The sequence below is a fragment of the Onychostruthus taczanowskii genome, unplaced genomic scaffold, assembly GCF_017590055.1.
Source record: "Onychostruthus taczanowskii isolate IOZ18803 unplaced genomic scaffold, ASM1759005v1 scaffold13, whole genome shotgun sequence".
NCBI classification, from domain to species: Eukaryota; Metazoa; Chordata; class Aves; order Passeriformes; family Passeridae; genus Onychostruthus; species Onychostruthus taczanowskii.
Window position 1 is genome coordinate 14,229,209 of NW_024498462.1, and position 20,893 is coordinate 14,250,101.

Here is a 20,893-nt window from a genome sequence, read left to right on the forward strand (position 1 = left end):
TGCTTTTTTTGTTGTTTTTTTTTGGGAGAGGGGGATAAATTCAATGTAATTACTGCTTTCAGGTGTTCAAGTCTTCTCTTGTGTGTGTAGTTTACATCCCTTGCATCTGTGTGTGCACTTATTTTTTCTCCTGCACTCCTGTACTAGCTGTAGCTCTTCTCTCAGGTAGAGGCAATAACAAAGCAGTTAATTTCTCTTGTATGTTTACTTCTGCTGCCAAATACTGGTAAATGCAATTGGGAAGCCACTTGCCAGATGGAAATAAGATGAAATTACTTGTTCATTTCCCATGACAATATAAGGATGTTTTTGTTCACTGTGTGAACAGACTTGACAGAAATTGGAGGCTTAGGCTCAGGTTGAGGTAGGCTAAAGTTCACCTAAATATCTGCTTTCTCCATGCTGTAATTCAGTGTACTCCTTTTTAGCTCCCTTTAATTTTCATCCTCATTGTATCCATGACTGACAGTTTTTGCTGTTAATTCTTTATTAGAGTTATTCATTGATAATTTAAAGAAAGAAGGGAATTTCATATGAACTGGACATTTCAGCTCATAATTAAATGCTTTAACAGCTTCAATATCATTAAATAAAATCATATATATTTCAAAAATTTAGTCATGGCCACTTCAAATGCTATTCAGTAGCTAAAGTAATGAACAGGTGTAAAATTATAATTTTCAAGAATAATGTATGCTTCCCTTTTTTTTTTTATTTTTTTCTACAGAAGTACAAAAGTACTGATGGTAGGATTTTTTCTAATTAAGTCTCTAAAGGATTTCAACCTGTTGCTGTATGTTCTTTACCATGATTATCATTAGCCCTGCTTAATGTTGTTTTAAGCTTCCATAATGTTTTGTTTAGGGTTTGTGTGCCCTGGCTGGGTTGGGAGGGTTTCAAGCAGGGCACTTGCAGTGGGATTAGAGGAGTTCCCAGCTCAAGGTCTCCCTGGAGGAACAGCTAGAGCTGCCCATGCTCTGGGAAATGTCAGATCAACAGCAAACAATGCCTTGCAGCTTCTTGCATCAGCTTTTTCCCTCCAACACTCATAAACAAATGTATTATTGCTAACTTAATAGAGCTCTAAATTAGGAAAAAGTCATGTAGTGCTGGTGTTTACATCTGTGTTTGCTGGTCTCCAGAAAGGATCTGTGTGTGCTGAAGGGCACAGGCTCTCCTCTGGCTCTGTCGTGGTGGCTGTCCTTCCCTGTCCCTTCTGTCTGTCTGGGGTCAAGAATAAGGAAAAGCCCACCCAAAACCTTGTACAGGTCTAGTGGTGTGAGGTGATTGTGCCTGAGTGGCTCAGCAGCTGCACTCCCCAGAGCACACTCGCTGCTCCAGAGCTGAGCTGACCTCTTCTTTCAGTCTTCTCTTGCTTCATCCCTTCCCCTAGTGGTCAGAGAGTGAGGAACATTCCCCTCTGCTGCACCTTTTTTTAAAAAAACTGACCATTTCTGTCATGGAAACCTGAGTATGGCAGCACCAGCTCTTGGTGCTGTCTGTAAGACTGGTTGTTTTGGAAACAAGCTGATTTTGAATGAAGATGTAAGCCAGAACCATTATCAAAGTGCTGTAATGAATAATCACAGCACTGAGCTCCAAGGTCTGCATGAAGTAACACAGCTGCTTTAGCATCCAGATTGATTTTTCATCTTGCTTTTCTGAGCTGCCCTGTGCTGCCTGCTATAAAATCCTTCTTTCATCTCTCCCTTTGGTTCTGTGGCATCAAACCAAAAAGTGTCTTGTCTTTGAACAGGCACTTGTGAAAGGAGAGCCTGACGAGGGGCCGGAGGTTGGTCAGCAGTGGTGTCTTGAGTTCTGCAAAGTATCAAGTATCTTTTTAATTGAGTTAATTATTTTTCCAAATTCCATCATCCGTGCTTGTGTGACAGTTGAATCACTGCTGAAATGGATAGTGGGAGCAGAGCCTCTGGCAGAAGAGGGATGAGCTTTGGAGAGCTCTCTGATGCTCCATGGCATCTCAAGCATGGCTGAAACGGTGGTGGGGAGATTCTAGGAGCTGCCTCTTCTAGAAATTTTAGTAGGGTCTCTTTCTGCCTGTGAATTTGGGCTTGGTAAATTTGTGTTGATGATGTATTGTGGCTTTAGTGCAGTCACAAAAGCATCTGGTTCTGGTGTTTCTCTGGTTTTTTTGGAATTGGCATGAAGTGAACTTTGAAGTCTCATGCGTGGGAGGAGAGAACATCTTTTAAAGAACATTTCCTCTGGCCTTTTTCAAGTAGAAAAAAATTATTCTAACCCAGACATCTGATGTTTGTTAAAGGGGTGGTCTGTAAGTAGTGCTGTTGCAGCCCTTCAGGCCTGAGCAGGTCAGAGGAGCCATGGTTTGTTATGAATGTGTGATGTGCTGTGGTTTAAATGTAGCTCCTGATTTTACAACCAGTGGAGTGCACCTGCTCACAGGTGAGAAGGGGTGATAAGGAAAACTGGTTCTGTGCCCTGTACAGGCAGAGTTCCTCTTGTGAATTCTGCCTCAGCTCACCCTCTGTGTGTCTGTTTATAAAATAGTATGTGTTTAAACCCAAACTACTCTTTCTTTTTTGTTACTGTAGCAGCTGAATAACTTAATACCTGTTCTGCATTGGGCTGCTGTAGCACCTCTGCCCTTGAACCCTTGCTCACAGGGTTGTTTGTCTCCTGTTCTTTCTGATTTTTGTAAATTGCCACTGTAGGAAGAAAGTTTCCTTTCTGTGAGGTGATATTTGGTAACAAAACCATTTTATTACTCTTTTTTTCTTTTAAACTGTGACTTCTGCAGTCTGCCAGCCAAGGAGCTGGGTGTGTGTTTTATGCAGGTTTGTCTTTGGTACCCCCAACTCCTGAGGCAAGTCTGGGACCCTGTTTGTGGTGTTCAGAGCTTTAGAGATGATCCCTGGAGGTCTGGAGGGTTTAACTCTGGGACAGATCAGGTTTGCAGTAGGTCACTTGTCTTGAATCACTTTTGTCACCTGTCCTTGCAGACACAAGCCCAGGCTTTCTCTGCTGTGACAGAACAGAACTTGGAATTGTCTTTCTTGCCTGCCCATGGGACAGCTCATTTTTAACTCTTGGGTGTTTTTTTGTTTGTGTTGTTGAGCACCTGGTCTTATTTCCTCTCTTAATTGAGAGCAATTAGTGATAAGGGCCTGATTACTGAATGAAGTGTCACTTTAGGGTTTTAGATTGCAGCTGGGGTCGGTGCTGGGGCTGCTGGGCTGCTCTGGGGATGGGCAGCTCCAAGCCAGCTGCTCGTGGCAGGCTTGCAGGCCAGTGGAAACAGGGGGAGAGCAAGGGCTGCTTTCTTCTAAAATCATTTTTCTTTTCACTTTTCTCTGATTTAGGCTCTTTAGAGGTAGCTGGGGCTGAGGGCACTGCCTGGGACTGACTCAGTTAGTGCTGGCCAAGAGAAACTGATTATTCAGGGCTAGAAACCCAGCAGAATTCCTTTGTGCCAGATGTTTTCCTGGTGGTAATGGGTGTGAGGAGACAAATACCTGGTCTCTTTTTTATTTTTGGTATTAATTTTAATATTTATTTTTTATAATAATTTTTTTTTTTTAATTAAAGAGATTGAAACTGTGGCTTTATGTTATTCTTCACACTAAAAATTAACATTTTTTCCTTAGGAAATACCTGTAATGAAGCCCACGAAGGCTCATTACAGTGCAAAAAAAAAAAAATAGTGCTCAGAGAACAAAACTATATTCAGTCTGCTTGAAACTTCATCTTAATTTGACTTTCCAGTTTTTCAGTTACTTTTGAATGACTTAAAATATTCATTAAGTTCAATTAATGTTAAGCACATTAAGATTCTGTTCCTTCAGTGCCAAATATGTTATGTGATATTTAAAAGGAAATAAATCCTTGTTAATGGGTTTACTTAATGCTTAAGAAAATTCTGTAAAAATTGACTGTTTTAAATTATGCAAAAAATCAGCTTATATTTTAGGTGCTCCAACGCCACATTTCTTTCCATATAAGTTAAAGTGCTGAATATAAGACTAGTGAGTTGTGCTAATTTAAAAGGAATCATTTAAAAATATACACTGTTTTCTTAGTTTTCCTCTTTACCACTGACAACATAAATAATTAATAATAAACCTTTGTTCAGTGTGAGAAATATCAAATGATTTATGTTGCTGGTTTTGGATGAAGAACTTTCAGATATTATTAATGTTTCAATAGAGGGCACTCATGTGCTTCGAGGTAACACCAAATCCCTGTATTTTTAAAAATGCTTGCAATGAATCGGAGCTGAACTGAAATTTCATGGGGTTAAAATACATAAATATCATTTGGTAGTGCTTGGGAAAATTGTTCATTGTCATATTTTTATTTCTTGTTCCTTTCAATTTTGGACATTTGCTTTGTTTGTTTGGATATTTTACAGCAGGTGGAGGCAGTGCAGTCACTTTGCCTTGAACTGATTGTAAAAGATGTATTATTATGGCTTGCTAATGGACTTGCTGTTAGCTAAGATGGAACTGTTGTAATAATGAATAGAATTTAATAAATACCTTCTTTCCAGCCAAAAAGCCTGTAGAAGAATCAGAAGAAAAGAAAGCAGCTCAGTCAAAGAAGAAGATCAAAGAATTAAGAGTTTTGGATGGAAAATCTGCACAGAACTTATGTAAGTGATGTGAAGGGCATTAGGTCAATGTCTAAGTAGCATCTGCACCTCAGTGTTCATCAATTGTCTTTTTTTGTTTGCACATGCAATTAGTTTCTCTAAAAACTGCTGATTTGAACGTGAGCCTTAAATTCCGTGGTGTTTTTAATTCACTAAATAACTTGGGAAAAATTAAAAAAAGTAACATGGAAAAATGATGTAATGAGTGACTGGGGTTTTTTGTCAGTTAATTCCCTCGATTAACTGACAGAATTAACTGCTCAGGACTGGAAGTGCAATTCAGTGATCACTGATTTGGGCAGAGCACAGTGTGGGGGGCGTTTGTGGGAGGGGGTTTAGGGACAATTCCTGCCTGCTCCTTCTCCAGAGCAATGCAGAATTAGAGGTTCAGGGGAAGGTGTTACCAGGTAGGCTACAGAGGTGCAGGTACTGCTAGAAATTGTACCAAACCCAGCCCTCTTGTGGCATTCAGCTCGCTTCTCTCCTCCTTAATTATGGAGGGAAATCAATCATTAACAGTAGTGCAGTCTTTTATTTCCATCAGGAACTCCATAAATGTCACTAGTCCAACTGTGCCCATGGCAAATAAGTGTGTAAACCCAAATGTGGGCATTGTTTAGTGCCACATCTGTGAGCAGAAAATGAGCTTGTGATAGAAGAGTTCACAATTGATGGAAAACTTCAAATTATGGAAGCATGGATGCAGGATAATCAGGCACAGTAGTTGGGCTGAATATAAAGCACTTTTTTTACAATGTTATGCTGATCCATCTGTTAAGAATTCTTTGTAGTTTACTGAATGGGGCTCTCTTGAGATTTTATAACATTCTGAGATCAAATTGCTTTGAGAGCTCCACCTTTGAAGGGTTTGCATTGTGTGTGTGTCTCTTGTATAAGTTCAGTTACACTAAAAGTGGTAAAGTTAAGGCATTTTCTTACTTTGCCCAGCTCTTCATTACCACTTTGATGTGAAATCTTTTCTAGAATATCACACAAATATCATTGACCTAACTGTAAGTGCAGTACAGCTATTCATACATGGTTATGGAACCAATATTAATAATAATAGATAAAGATATCTATTATTGGCTGAGTAGGTCTGCTTATGTAGAAATGCAGATGTCATTCATAAAGATAAAACTTTAATGGAAAGTAACATTGCTAGAGAGCAGCTGAGCCTGGTTTAAAAGTTAAAATTGTTGTCATAGTTTCATTTCTTAAAGGAAATTCATTATAAGTCAAATTGCAGTATTGTGCCCATCTAGCATTTGTTTATATGGGAGACTTCTTAATTGTGAAACAATTTCGATGGGGGTGTGACTTTTTGAGTTGCTAGAAATGGTTTGCCTTTGTGTATCAATCTTTTTTGACCTTTTTGAGTCTGATGATGCACTATTGAATTTCAGCAATATTTTTGGGTTCCTTCCGTTTGCCTTATGAAGAAATAAAAAATATCATTTTAGAGGTTGATGAGGAGAAGCTGAGTGAATCCTTGATTCAGGTATGTGAAAATACCTCTGCTTTTGGTTATAGCTCGTTTTCCACATGAAAATGGCAGTAGGAGTAAGAATTCAAGAGTAAGACAGGGTGTATTTAAATAAATGCTATTTACACTTTAAAAATGCAATATTTTAATGCATTATTTTAAAAAAATATGATGTATTAAATGCAAATCTACAATTTTACTGAGTATTTCTTAAAATAAACTATTATTCAGTCATAAATATTTTAAATACTTGCCATGTCCGTATTTTGACACCTGAAGATCATACAATAACTCACCATTTTCTTTGGGGACATGAATAAGACTGCCAGCAAATTGAACTTTTGCCTGAGTCCCTGTACATTTGCCATCCAAAAGATCTGTACAATTTTGGGTTGCTGACCTTTTTTTATAAGGTATTTTTAAGTGTATTTTCTGCACAGATATTTTGAATGTCTAATGGTTGTAATTTTTTTTTTTTTGGCTACTTTTGTCATGTTTTACACAGACCAGTTATCTTTTGATTGATATTTAATGAGCGAGATGCGAGCATTAGGGCAAAAGGAGATTGTAGAGAGACAAAGCTCATTGAGGCTGTCAGGCCCTGAAAAATGATACTGTAACCTTTTAATACATTCTTCAAATCAGAGACTGCAGCAGAGCAGTTGATGTCTGTATTAAATAATTGCTGCTTTGATTTGATGTTTATATAATGTTAAAGCTGCGTAAATAAAATAAACCTCCCGTAATTTCCTCGTGCATTTCCATGTTGTGGTATTTTGAGCATGTTATTTTTATTATCTTAGATGGTTTAATGTAACAAATTTGATATAATGCCTTGTTTGTTTTAGAACCTGGTGAAGAATCTTCCTGAGCAGAAAGAACTCAATGCCTTAGCTGAATTGAAGGATGAGTACAACGATCTTGCCGAGCCTGAGCAATTTGGAGTTGTGGTATGTGTTAGTGCAAGGATGAACTGCAAAGTTCCATTCTGGCACATAAAAAGAAACAAATTTAAGGATAAAAATCTTATTTTACTGTTTTTGCAAGACCTGCAGTAGGAAAAGTTGCTGTTTCCTGATGAGTAGTAATCAAAAAAATCTCTTCAATATGTATTAGGCCAGCCTGTGACCAGCCAGATTGGAAGCAGCTCATCCTCAGGGTCCTTTCCTGTGTGAACCCCTCTGATTCTGGGATTTTGGGTGTTTTTCTGGAAGGAATTACAGTGTAGCATTAAAAGCAAGGCACTCCTGTGCCAGACCAAATCTTTTTTCTGCCTGTCTTGCCTTCAGTGTTTATTAAACAGTTCTGAAGAACACTCTGCCTTCAAGCAGATAAATTTCCAGGAGCCCATGGAAGACCCAGTTACTCCTTGGCATTGATAACTCTGATAAATTAGTTTTGTATCAAAACCTGAAAGAGTTAATATGTGCACATCTATATTTGATATGTAGGTGTGCATACACATACCAAACATCTGTGTTTATACCCACACCAACCTGCAGAATGGCTCAGGAGAGGTGGGAATTGATACTGGAACTGGAATTGCAGCTTGTGTTCTGCTCCTTTCAGTCCCTGGGTCTGTTCAATGGCTGGGGCCTCTCTGGAAGGGAATTCCAGCATTTGCAGGAATTCTTTAGTCCATGCCTGAGGTGAGGGTGGGACCCTGCCAGCCCTTGGGAATCACTTTCTGCTCCTGGTCTTCCAAAGAGCTCAGGAATCTTTAGGCAAATGAGCTCCTGTTTTCACTTCCCCTCTCAGCCCAGGAGATTAAAATGATGATGAGAGCCTCTGGAACGTGCTCAGGATTTATCCCCAGCTCCACGGGAGCCACGTTTGCTCTTGCTGGATTTTTAAGGCATTATGTACATTAAAATGCATTAAAACAGAAATAGAGGCCTCTTAGAAGACTTTTTTACTAAAAAGCTCTGATTTGAGCATAATTTGGCTTCAGAAGTGGCTTTTGAGTGCTTTTTTTTAAAAAAATTATTTTTCAGTTGGGGAAGTAACAGAATATGATTTGTCCTAATGAGATTTTTGGAGAGGATTTAGAAAATGAAAGATATCAATGGCTTCTTTTGCGAAACTTTAGCCTATTGATTTCCTTTTCTTTTAATAAATGGCATAAAGTTCCAAAAATATTTTATTTCCAGACAGAGATGAGGAATTTTGATGGAAGTGGAATACATTAATTAGCCTTACTACAAGAAGTAAAACATTGCCATTTATTGATCAGTAGCAATCTAAAAATCTCTATAAATACGTATTTGCTGCTTTCTTTGAAGCAACAAGAGCATGCATATATATTTAAAATATAAACATGTGTTATGTCTTTAAACAGACCAAAACCTACCTAGATATTGTCAGACAAATGAGCAGTTCCTTGGGTTTTCAGCAATAATAGCAAGCATATTTAAAATATAAACATGTGTGTTATGTCTTTAAACAGACCAAAACTTATCGATGAATGTGTGTATTGTGATATATGCATATATTATACATTATAGTATATATAGTATTTCATATATATATATATTAAGTAAATAAGTAAATATATATATATATATGTATAAAATTTTATCTTTATTATATTTATGGGTATATTCCTCCCTACCTAGATATTGTCAGACAAAGTGAGCAGTTTCTTGGGTTTTCAGCAATAATAATATGCATATTTAAAATATAAACATGTGTGTTATGTCTTTAAACAGACCAAAACTTATCGATGAATATGTGTATTGTGATATATGCATATATTATACATTATACTATATATAATATTTCACATATATATCTAGATATATAAAATAAATAAATATCTATAATTTTTATATTTATTATATTGATGGGTGTATTCCCCCCTACCTAGATATTGTCAGACAAAGTGAGCAGTTCCTTGGGTTTTGAGCAGGGAGCATATCTGGAGTGTGTTGAAGGGAAATGCTTAGTGGCAGCAGGCAAGCTGGAGGTGTTAGGACAAAGGAAGCCTCTGATGTTTGGGAATTCTGTTCAGTTTTCTGCTTAAAATCAGCAAAGAATTCGACAAAATTGTACCTAATGACCTTGATTGAAAGGGCTGTGTAGGCATTCCAGTGTTTTTCTGCTGTAAATTCCTCAGTGCTTCACCCTGATCATTTAACTTGGGTCATGTCCTGCCCTGCCCCTGCCACCATCCCCTCCACAGCCATCACCTGCCTTGTCTCACTGCTCTGGGTGAGGATGCTGACCCCACTTCTGGGGCTCCTGGGTTCCTCCAGGTCAGGATTCCTGCTGGCTGGAGCTGGAGGCCTGGCCTTTTCCTATGGGAGTTGAAAAAGCCACAATAGTTCCTTTATTTCCCAGGAGTGCCAGGGTGGCCACGGTCACTGTTCCACTGATTTCTGAGGAAACACTGACTAGAGCAAGTTGAGAGAGTTTCCAAGTATTTAATGCAACATTAATTAGCAAAAACTGCTTAATCAAACATCTCCAAATGGTGCTGTTTGCCTTCTGAAGGAACCAAGTTTCCTGGAGCTTGTTTGCTTATTCAGCTTTACCATCTGCTTTAATAAAAGCCAGTACTTTGCCTTATGGGTCCTGCTTCTGTCTTGTTTCTAGAGGCCTCTTAACTGCACCACTGGTGCTAAAATGCTGGGTTTGTTTCTGATTATGATATCATGGAACTGTCCATAAGTTATGGGTCCTGCTTCTGTCTTGTTTGTAGAGGCCTCTAACTGCACTACTGGTGCTAAAATGCTGGGTTTGTTTCTGATTATGATATCATGGAACTGTCCATAAGTGTGGAAGAAATGCAGCTGAACTTAGTCTTGACTGAAGTTCTTTTTTCTAATGTGTCAAATTAATTTTGGAGTTTCTCATAAATAATAATCTCAATCTTGGCTTTAGGAATAGAAGACAGACTACCTTAAATAATATTCAAAGTGTGTCCCCTTGTTTTTGTGTAGATTTAGGTGTGTTAATTATTAAGGTATGTTAATTGGATAATCACTTTGCCCATCAAATTTAATAAAGGTTGGAATAAGTTGCTTAAAGTTTGTGTGGAAAAACCGTACTTAGTAAAAGATTAACTTATTTGAAGGAACCAATTAACTTAATATTCTGCTGATATGTAAATGAAAATTAGAACTGCATTTTCCTTTAGATGAATGTTAAAATCAATTACATATTCTAATGAGTTATTGGAACTTTTTGAAGTTATATCCTGGGATCAAAAAAGGCACCACAACTTCCTCTAGAGGAAACTTTGCATAGATGTTGAAGTAGAGCAAGAAAAATTCATTAACTGAATCATCTGTGTACTGTTGGCTCAGCTGGACAGGATGTTACCTGAGTTCTACACCTCAGCCTTGTGTTCAAAGTTCCTTTGTTTATGATGTGGGAGTAGCTGCAGCTTCAGTGAGGAGCTGCATTTCCAGCTGAACATTTTTGGTATTACAAAAGCATAAATTGGACTGAGGAATTGTATAAACTTGCATATTCTGTGATCCCTTTTTTCCTGTGTAACCAGCTCAGCTGTCATGAGCAGTCCTGGCTGGGAGGCAGACAAAGTGGGGAGAATTGTACAAGTTTATTGCACCTCCATTGGTTTAGAGTCATTCAGTCTTTTAAATTGAATTTATTGGCTGCTTGTTTGGCCTCATTGTAATTTTGTGAGCTGCTGCAGAATTAATCTTCCTAGAACGTTTCCAGGGGAAAAAAAGGCAACTTTAATATAACATAGGTAAGAGGCTAAGTTGTCTTAGTAAGTTGACAAATTTTTATTAGAGGAATGTCAGCTTTTTCTTAGGAAGTGAGGCAAATTTAATTGTGCTTTTTGCCTTTCTCCAATAGCCTTTGATCCTCGTTTTAATACAGGGCTTGAGAATTGAATGATGATAATAAAGCATAAAGAACTGAATAAAGAACTTGATTAGGTAGAGAGTTCAGACAAGACCTTTATGAGAGCCCAGAAGGGGAAATAATGACATACAGCCCATCACTGACAGTCAGCTGGAAAAGAAATATCCATTTCTTTAACTGTTTGCAGGGGAAGCCAGTGCTTGCTGTTCCATGCACCTGCTGGAATGTTTAATTTTTTATATATAGATATGCTTTTGACACTGATTTTATTTAGAACCATAAAGAATTTGAGCTTTCCAAGTGAATGCAGGCTTTGCTCCTTACCTAATTCTAGATTTCTCCAAGTTCAGTATGTGATCATTCTTTCTCTGCCACTGAACACGTGGATTTAGAAACGGGCCCACAAAAGGGGAAAGCAGGGCAGGGTGGGGCAGGAGGAACTGAAATTGCATTTGTGCCCATCTTCTGCTGATACCTAAAGGGCATTTTGTGTATAAAAATGTTCTGGGTTTTAAGGAAACAACCCGCATGAAAACAGCTCTTAGGAAATTATTAAGATAGTTTTAAAATATTATGTAGGTCAGGGAATAGAATTAAAACTTAGTGCTGTGTTGGTGGCCAAAAGCTAATAAATGATCAGTGTTCCATGACACTGCACAGCATTAAAGAAGAAAGGACACTTGTCTGAAGTTTAGGGATTATTCTTCACTAATGTTTATGTCACACTCTCCTGTGGGCTTGTACATGTTTTGTTGCACTCTGGTTTTGGGATCTAAAGCTTTTGACAATTTTTTTTTCTGTGCCATTTTGAGTAAAAACAGCAATTGGAGATTGTTCTACAAAAGTTAAAGCAAATTATGTGATTAATTTTAATTTCCATCTACTGCAGATTAGTGTAAGTAGATCCTTTCAAGGCAGATGTTTTCAGTATGATATTTCTGAAATACAGGATGATTAGAAGAATAATGTTTCAAGACTTTCAATGATTTTGGCTTATAGAGGCTCAGAGAGAAATTTGTGACAATGGAGATTTATAAAAAAAGATCACTAGTTCTGCTGAAATGCTTCTTTTCTGATCCTTTCCTTTTCCTTGTTCCAGCCTGATCATAGGAATTGTTTGAGACCATCTGGAGTGCCTTCATGTTTATGTTCATTTTAGAATGAATTCATTATCATTCAGGCCACTCAAGTCCTTCCTGTGAAAGTTATTGCTGCTGCTTCTGGTAGCTGGTGGGAGATAGCACTGCTAGAAAAATCGTGGTTCCTCAGAGAACCATGGCTAAATTTTGGCCAACAGAGACAGGAGAACATCAAAATCTTCCTGTTTTGAAAGTCAGGATCTGTGATTTGTCCCATAGCAAAGCTTTTCTTGCCAAGTGCTTCAGGAACACCCCTGATGGTGAATACATTGGGGAAAAAATCTTTCTGTATTCTGCTAAGTAAGATGAGCTAGATTTGAACATAACCATTCTTGCAATTAAATTGAAAATTTCAAGTGGTTTAACAATGCTCAGTACATCTTTTTTTTTTCCTAATTTAAATTTCTCTTGTGAATTACGGTGTGCTTAGTGGGAGGAAATAACTGATCACTCGTGCAAAATACGAAAGATACTTTGTGACCCAGCCTGGTGAATTTGGTCTTGGGGATTTAAATTAATGAATCAGCATTGTAGGTTATTTTCAGTGTCTCTGTCTTGTGCTGTGTTACAGCATCAGGATTGTAACCTCCTTGTCAGGATTTATAACCTCCCAAGGTTATAAATAAAGGATTATTATATTATATTGTTATAATATATATAATGTTGTGATAAGACACGAAATGATGACACAGACACTGCTGCTCTCGAGGGGAACAAAAGAAGAAGCACCTTTATTTTCTGACTCCAACATTTATAGTTTTCCAAAGGTGACAGTGGATTGGAGGGTGACAGTGCCCCCTCTCCAATGCCACTGGACAGACCAAGGGTCCATCAATTCTCTCCACCTCCATGAAAGAATACAAAACATAGGTTATTTACAGAACTGTGTGTGAGAAAGTTTGTTGAAAGAATGCAAACATCAGAAGGCTTAATAAAGTCTTACAAAATCAGGGCGACAATATAATACATATATATTATATTATTATAAAGGATTTATAACCTTTTTATCAGAGCAGGAAGGAAGGAGTGCTGTGCTCTCTTCTGTCCGAAACACGGAGGTGCTGGGGTGCAGGACAGGCAGTGAAAACATGCAGAAACTGTAGCCTTGCTGGCCGGTCCTGTGTCCTCACAGTCAGAACTTGAACTTTTTGATCTTTTGAGAATTTCAATTTGAGCTTTTCTGACAAGTTGGGTGGGTGACGTGTGCTGTGGCTGGCTGCCTGCAGATGAGCTCGGTGAAGATGCTGCGCGCGCGCCTCAACGGGATCCTGTTCCGGCTGATGTTCGAGGAGCACGTGAACAACATCAAACCCGACATCATGGCCGTGACCCTGGCCTGCGAGGAGCTCAAGAAGAGCGAGAGCTTCAGCAAGCTCCTGGAGCTGGTGCTGTTCCTGGGCAACTACATGAACTCTGGCTCCAGGAACGCTCAGTCTCTGGGCTTCAACATCAGCTTTCTGTGCAAGGTAAGCTGCAGGCACGGAGCGCTCGGGTGCAGCTCCTGGAACTCGGCACGCAGCAGGGGAAGCATCAGCCACTGGAATTTAGTGAGTGCACCCCTGTGTTTAGTCATGGACAGGGAGCACACAGTCAGCATTCCTTCGGTAACTTGAAGGTGTCTTTACTTTTTTGCTCCTAAGGAACGTATTTCAGCCTTCAAGGTTGTCTAGCAGAATTTGGGAGCCTTCGTTTTGCATTTTATAATAGCTCCTTTCATGGTTATGTAGTTATATTATAACTATACTTATAATAACTCCTTTTTTAGAATAGTGACTATCATTTAGTGCACTTTCTGCCCATGATAAGAGATTTTTATTATTTTTTTTTAAGTCAGCTGTCAGCAAGGTGTCTGTGTACACATTTCTGTGTGCAGAATACACACACTTCATGATGAGGAATCCTAATGTGATGAATTCACTTTTCAATACAACCAGAGTTTTGTATTGATTTTTTCTTTTTGCTTGTTTCTTGAACAATCTTAAAATTAATTGTCTGTTTACTGGATGCAGTACTTACATTATGCAGTCTGAAAAAAAAGAGGAGAAAAAAGGCAAGTATTGATCTGGGATAAACGTTTGGCGTTTGGTTTTGGAAAAGAAATTATTTTATAACAGAGCTTGGTCATTTCGTACACAGAGATCTGGTTTTGTTAAAACTTTTATTAAAACATGATAAAGAAAATAAAAGGAAGCACAACTCCAGCCTGTCTGGACTGAGCTAGAAGGCTAATGACTGAGGAGTAATTGCAAATCCTTAAAAACAGATTATCTCTCTGGATGTTATATTGCAGTGGATGATGTTATTGAAGATAGAAATGATCTGTAAACAATCTCTTGGCAGAAGGCAGAGAACTTAATTTTGTTCAAATAAGAGACATCATCATCAGAATTCCTGGGATGTAGAGCAGCTATTCCTGTGCCTGCTCCAGAGCATCCTCAGTGCCTGAATGCTCTGTGAAAGTAGAAATCCAGCAGCAAAAGTGCTCTGGCTGAGGGAGGCTGCTGCAGTAATCCACTGAAGTTTGCTGTGTTTGTTTGATATGTCCAGAGGATCCAGCTGCTTTTTGAACCCCCAGTGCAGCAGGAGCCCCCTCAGGAGTTCCAAAATTCTGCCCAGTGGGAGTGGAACTGAAAGGAAAGAGAATTGTTTCAGGGATGTGCAGGTACAGCTGCTGGTCCTGTGGTGCTGAATTCAAGTGAGGAGCAGGAGCTCAGTTTCAATAAAGCTTTTGTAGCATTCTGGCTGGATCAATGTGTGTTCATCTGTTAAGTGCTGCTATGTTGCTTTTTGTTCATAGTGCAAATAGAACAAGACAAGCTGTTTATCCAGGCTGAGCATTACTGATGAGGGGACGTTTATTGTCCAGCAGCCCTTGTTCTGGGAAGGGGGGAAAGATTTCTAGGGTAGGAGAAGGTCTATAATCTCATAAAAATCAATAGAGAGCCTTTTTATAGCTATAATAAAGTGTCACTCCAGTGATGGCTCATACATAAATTTTCCCTTGCATTGGCTGCCACGTTTAACCCTCACACCTGAGAGCTGCACCCAGAAGTACCTGGTTGAACCCAGCCCCAATCTGGCAGTGCCCTGTGGAGTGATTAGCATGGGTTAAATGCTTTACTCTGTGTCAAGGGAGAGTTTCATTCTGGTGGTGTTTTTCTGGCTTTTACAGAATTAAACATCTTACTCTGTGTAGCTCTTGGTTTGAGTGGTTGTGCTGTGTTGTGCTCTGTGTCCCTTGGCCTTTAATCCTTCCCCAAGCCAAGGATCTCATGGTATTGACCCTCAAATTGATGCTTCAGCATTCAGCTGGAGCTGCTTTCTGTAGCCCACACTGATCTAGCAGTTTATTTCATTTATTTTTAAGCTGAATGTGTTATTTCCAAATTCTGTCTCTCAGGCAAAGAATGGCCCTGGACTCAAAACCTGTGTTTTAAAATTTGAACACCACAGTGTTAAAAATTTATCCTGAATCATAGAATGATAGAATATCCTGAGTTGGAAAGGACCCACGAGGTTCATCAAAGTCCAGCTCCTGGTCTTGTAGGCACAAATTAATAGGCTCTTTTTGCTTTTCATCCACTTGGCTGGAGTGTGTAGAGCAGCAGAAATCAGGCTAAGCCATTAGGTTCTTTACAAGCCAAGGAATGTTAGCAAAATTACTGCAAGTAAAAAGCTGAATGTAAAAAGTATTGCATTTATTGCAAAAAAATTGAAGTAATGGGTGGCTAATTGAATATGAGGGGTTAAAATAATGGCTGGCTTATTGAATATGAGGGTATATTGAATATGAGGGTATGTTGAATATGAGGGTATATTGAATACAAGTACAGGGTGTGAATACAGACTCAGCCAAGCTGCAACCTGTCCAGTTCCTACTTTCATTTCTATCTTTAAATATTATGTGCTAAACTACACTCAAACAGCAGCTATCTTATGTTTCCTTATACAAGTGGGCTTACACCTGTCCAGTTCCTACTTTCATTCCTATTTTTATCTTTAAATATTATGTGCTAAATTACACTCAAACAGCAGCTATCTTATGTTTCCTTATACAAGTGGGCTTAGGACTTGATTCTTAAAGTACAGATATTCATTCTAAACATCAAGCAGACCTATCTACATTGTGTTAAGAGTAAAGATGAATATAGCAGAGACTTGTTTATGATTGGGCCAAAGAAATGAATTTGATACATTTGTTCAAGTTCTAAAATGTTTACTTAGATATTTATTTAGACATTTACCTTTACTACAAGGTGCTAATGCTGACTCTTATTGTGATGTTGCTCCTGGTAGCAAAACATGTTCCTGTTGTAATTTAAAAGCAAAATAATTTTGTCCATTTAGGAAAAAAAGTGCTTTATCCACTTGATGATGTCAGAGAGATCAAAGACTGCAAATCCCACTACTGTTGTTCACAGACAAATTGAAATGCAATTTCTTTTTTCCATGCAGATGTTTAGCCAGTAAATCTACTATTTTTTTTCAAGTCAGAAGAACTTCTGTGTATGTAACACATTAAAGCCCTTTAACTGCATACCATTACTGAGCATTGTTTAGTCTTTAATCGCTGAATTGGTATGAATTAAATTGCTTTCTTAATTGCCTAAATACCTTATATTTTTAAAAGCCTGTTTTTCCACTGCACTCATTTATTCCTAACAGGGTAATCCTTAAAGCTGAAAGGCCTCTATTAAATTGAACATCGATGGCAAGCCTGTCATGAGGATTATAGAATTAGAACTTCAAGTGATTTAGAGAATGAGAAAACAAATAGGAGATTTTACACAAGCATTTATGTATTCTTCTTAAATAAATCCTTTATTTCATTTGTTGTGTATGTTGTAGCTTACTTTTGTGTAAGAACTGTACTAGATGAGTAAAATGCTGTTAAAACAACTCTTTCCAGATGTATTAGTAATTCTCTGTCAAGTGCAGTGTGCTCCTCTCAAGCTCTTACCTGCACCTCCTCTGTCTTGCCTTTGTGTGTAAGAGGAAATCTCTGCTCCTGCTGGATCTTCCATCAACTCATACATCCCTTCTTCACATCTGCACAAAAATGGGCAAACTCAGGAATTTGGCCTTAAATTTGTTCTCTCATTCTCTAAACTTCATGATGTTCCTTTGTCTAGACATGTGCACTGTGCCATGGGATTATTGGGAATGTGCCACTGGTCCTGTATTGTAAAAATTAGTTCAGATTTTTATTTTTTTAACCAAAAAACCTGATTTCAGCAGTTCATGCACTCAGGCTAAAGGAGAACAGTCTTATAACTCCCAAGAATAATGATTTGTTTCAGGCCACTAAAAGTTGAAAGAACAGCAAAAAAATACATTTACCTGTTATTTCCCATTGTGCAGAGTTTCCCTGCAGCTTTTCATAAATGCAGCTGGATGCATTACATTTCCTTTAGCTAGTCAGGATTACCTTTGCTTTTTTGTTATTCTGCATTCTGGCAAGGCAGGGTGCATTTATGCAGTTTATCTCTGTAGAATTGTTCTCCAAATCTTTAGTCCAACACAGCATGGTTTAGATTTTGCTCCAAGAAAAAACGACAAAGAGTTGTGGATTTACAACAAAGAGTTACTTTAGTTTGACTGGTCAAAATGCAAATTCTGACTGTTAGCATGGTGTCCAGCTATGCAGCATTTCAGAGATCCCTGTAGTGATTTGGCATTGAAGGAATGCTCTAATTTCAGTTCTGTTTAATCTCTGTCCACAGCTATTTTTTATCTGGGGGATTCTGAACTGGCAATGCTCAAATCTCAGAACTTTATGGACTGTCTTCAGATCTTGTTCTCAACAAAATTAATCATTATTTCTTAAAATACATCATAGGGTAGATTCCTTCTAGTCCTAAATTGTGACAAATTCAAGAAATTTCATTTTTAAAATAATCTGTTTATTTGCAGGCAACCCATGTAGGTAACTTTTTGCTAATGAGTTGAAGTCTGCAATATTCACTCTTTTTTGAAACAGAAATCTTTTTTTTTCTTTGTTTTTTCCTGTTTTCACTTTTTTAGATTCGAGATACAAAATCATCAGACCAGAAAACCACCCTGCTGCATTTCCTGGCAGAAATCTGTGAGGAGAATTACCGGGACATCTTAAAATTCCCAGATGAGCTGCAGCACGTTGAGAGTGCAAGTAAAGGTAAGCAACAGACAAAGCACCTAAAGACAGCAGTTGTTTGCTTTGATATTAAATATTTCCAGCATTTCATCTGAGATTGTGGGATTATGTAACCTGCAAGCATTGGTAATCCACGTGGATTGTGCTTTTCTGGTATTTATTGAGCTGAGAAGTCAGCAGGGAAAAACAGCAACTCCTTTTCTTCTGCAGTAGGCTGTGAAAATAATACAGTTTATTTCAGTGAGGTGCTTGAAAAGGCACGGCTCAGGAGTTGTGGCAGCAGTGCTGAGTGTCCCATCAAACCTCTGAAGAGTGAGCTCTGAGTGTGCAAGGAGCCTTCACACACAGAGCTCCTCATTTCCACACCTGAGAGACAATAACAAATAAATAGCTATGCTATTTGTGCAAATAAATATATATATTTGTATGTGAAGTGCGTAATTACAAAATATGATATATAAAAATAGACATACTATAAATATATATAATAAATATGCATATTTGTTATTTATGCAAATAAATAGCATGCTCTGGAAAAATCCCAGGCTGCATTATGAATAGATCCAGTTCAGTTGTGCTGCCCAGGCCACAACTCATGATTATTTTTGGTCAGTGAGCAGGCCAGGCTGGGGATGTGGCAGCTGAGTTCACCTGTTGGCCACGTCCTCATGTGGCACAGCCTGGGCTGCTTGGCACCCTTGCTGCTGAGTTTTCTGCTCAGGCAGAAGTAGATGAAGATAACACAAACTTTTAATTGGCCCGTGTCATCAGAAGATAAATATAAATAATATAAATATCAATATCGGTATTAAACCCATAGTTATAAATAATATAAGTATAGATATAGATGTAAGTATAGATATAAATAAATATAAATATAAATATAAATATAAATATAAATATAAATATAAATAAATATAAATATAAATATAAATATAAATTCCTGGGCAAGCACAAGAATATGAAGGAAAGTAGAGGTCAGAAGTACTTGGATGCACATTTCCACCAGTCCTGTCCAGGTTTCCTCCTGGAAATGTTTCTCTCCTTTCCTCCAGTGTTATCAGTCAATGTGTCTCTCCGTGCAGTGATTAGCTGTTAGATACTTTATTAATTAGGCCATCCCTTGCTCTCAGTCTCTGTTCTGGTGTCTGCAGCTGGCTGCTGGGAGCAGAGCTCCTGTTTCCCTGAGGACCTGGGCAGAGTTCATCCATCAGCCCAGCTTTGCCATGGCTTCACTCACACTTCTTCACTTTTCTGTGTCTGCCTCTGTCACTTTTTTTTTTTTTCTCTGTTTCTCAAACTTTTCATGCACCTTTCCAGGTTTTTTTCTGCACACAACCTGTGTTTGATTTGTGTTGATTATGCTGCAGGAGGGTTCATTGGCCTGAGTCCCTGCTCTGGGATTTTTGGGGTGTCTGTGCAGGGCCAGGGGCTGGGCTCATTGATCCTTGTGAGTCCTTTCCAGCTCAGAATATTCTGTGATTCTGTGGACTAACATATTAATTAAGTTATTTATGCAAGTAGCACTTTGGCATCTTATCTAAATTCCAAAAATGTTTTTTCCCCACTTGATAATTCTTTTCTCGAGGTGACTTTTCATCTTTTTCTTCCTTTCTTTGTAAAGTCTTCTGGTTTACCAGGCACTTTTGATGATCTTTTATGAATTTTCTTCTGTAGGTGACACTTGACCTTGCAGCTTTGAGATTTTTACAGTTTGATTCAAAGCCTCTGATGTTCTGTAAGTTGACTTGAGGAATTAAACTGGAAGAGTCAGTAAAGTTTAGTTAAGCTGTAGCATCCTAAACAGAGAAAGCATATTAATGGGAGCAAAGCCTCTAATAATTCTGGTGCTTAGCATACATATGAAAAAGATTTTATTGCAGTTAAATTTGTTTCATTCTGTAAGACAAAAGCTGCATTTCCTGTAAACAGCACTGACTTCTAGCAGAGCATAAATTGCTGTTCATTTTTAATGACCCAAACTTCTCTTTCAGCCCTCCTTTGCTTTCTGGAGCAAGGCAGATTTTTGGCAGAATAAATGGGATTTGTGCAAGTCGCTTCAACTGCTCCCCATGGTGTTCCTGGGGGTTGGATAATTGTAATGTTCATCTGCTCTGTCACACGTGGTGCTTTTCCTGTGCAGGAATTTGAAGTGGAGGAGGTTTGCACTTCCTATTTATTGTTTGGTGTTTTATAAACCAGTGGTTTTGGGGACGGACAGTTGGGTTTATTTTTCCTGTGGGAAGCCTCTTTTGGAATAAATTGGCTGGATATGAGGATGCTGGCATCAGTTATTCATAAATTAGGAAGAAATCTACCAGCAAATATTATCTCTGCATGAATTTGAAATAAGGAAATGTGAGCCAGGCAGGTGAGTGTCATTGCTTGAGATGGATGCTGGTTCTTTTTAGTCAGGAGGCAGCCTTGTGGTCTGGGCTGTGCAGAACCTTCCAAATGCTGCACTTGGCACCTGCAACTTCTTTTCAGCTTTGGCTGCATATTCTCACTTCCATGTAAAGAAAAAAAATCCTGTTCAGCTTAATTTTCATATAAGAATAAAGAACCAGCATCTGAACAACAGCTGATTTTTTTTTTATACTTTTTAACAAAGAGCAGATAAAGCATAAAACTGGATTTTAATATGAAAAGGTCAATGGGATTAGATGAAC

General features: G+C 38.3%; 1 protein-coding gene across 5 annotated transcripts in view; it reads left to right on the plus strand.

Moving 5' to 3' along the window:
- DIAPH2 (diaphanous related formin 2) overlaps positions 1–20,893 on the plus strand; it is a 172,755-nt gene that overhangs the window by 55,064 nt on the left and 96,798 nt on the right. For all 5 annotated transcript variants that reach the window (XM_041396311.1, XM_041396306.1, XM_041396308.1 and 2 more), the window contains 5 exons: positions 4,529–4,630; positions 6,037–6,131; positions 6,965–7,066; positions 13,318–13,557; positions 18,116–18,245. In XM_041396311.1, coding sequence (XP_041252245.1) covers positions 4,529–4,630; positions 6,037–6,131; positions 6,965–7,066; positions 13,318–13,557; positions 18,116–18,245 — 669 coding nt within the window. The remainder of the gene's footprint in view (positions 1–4,528; positions 4,631–6,036; positions 6,132–6,964; positions 7,067–13,317; positions 13,558–18,115; positions 18,246–20,893) is intronic.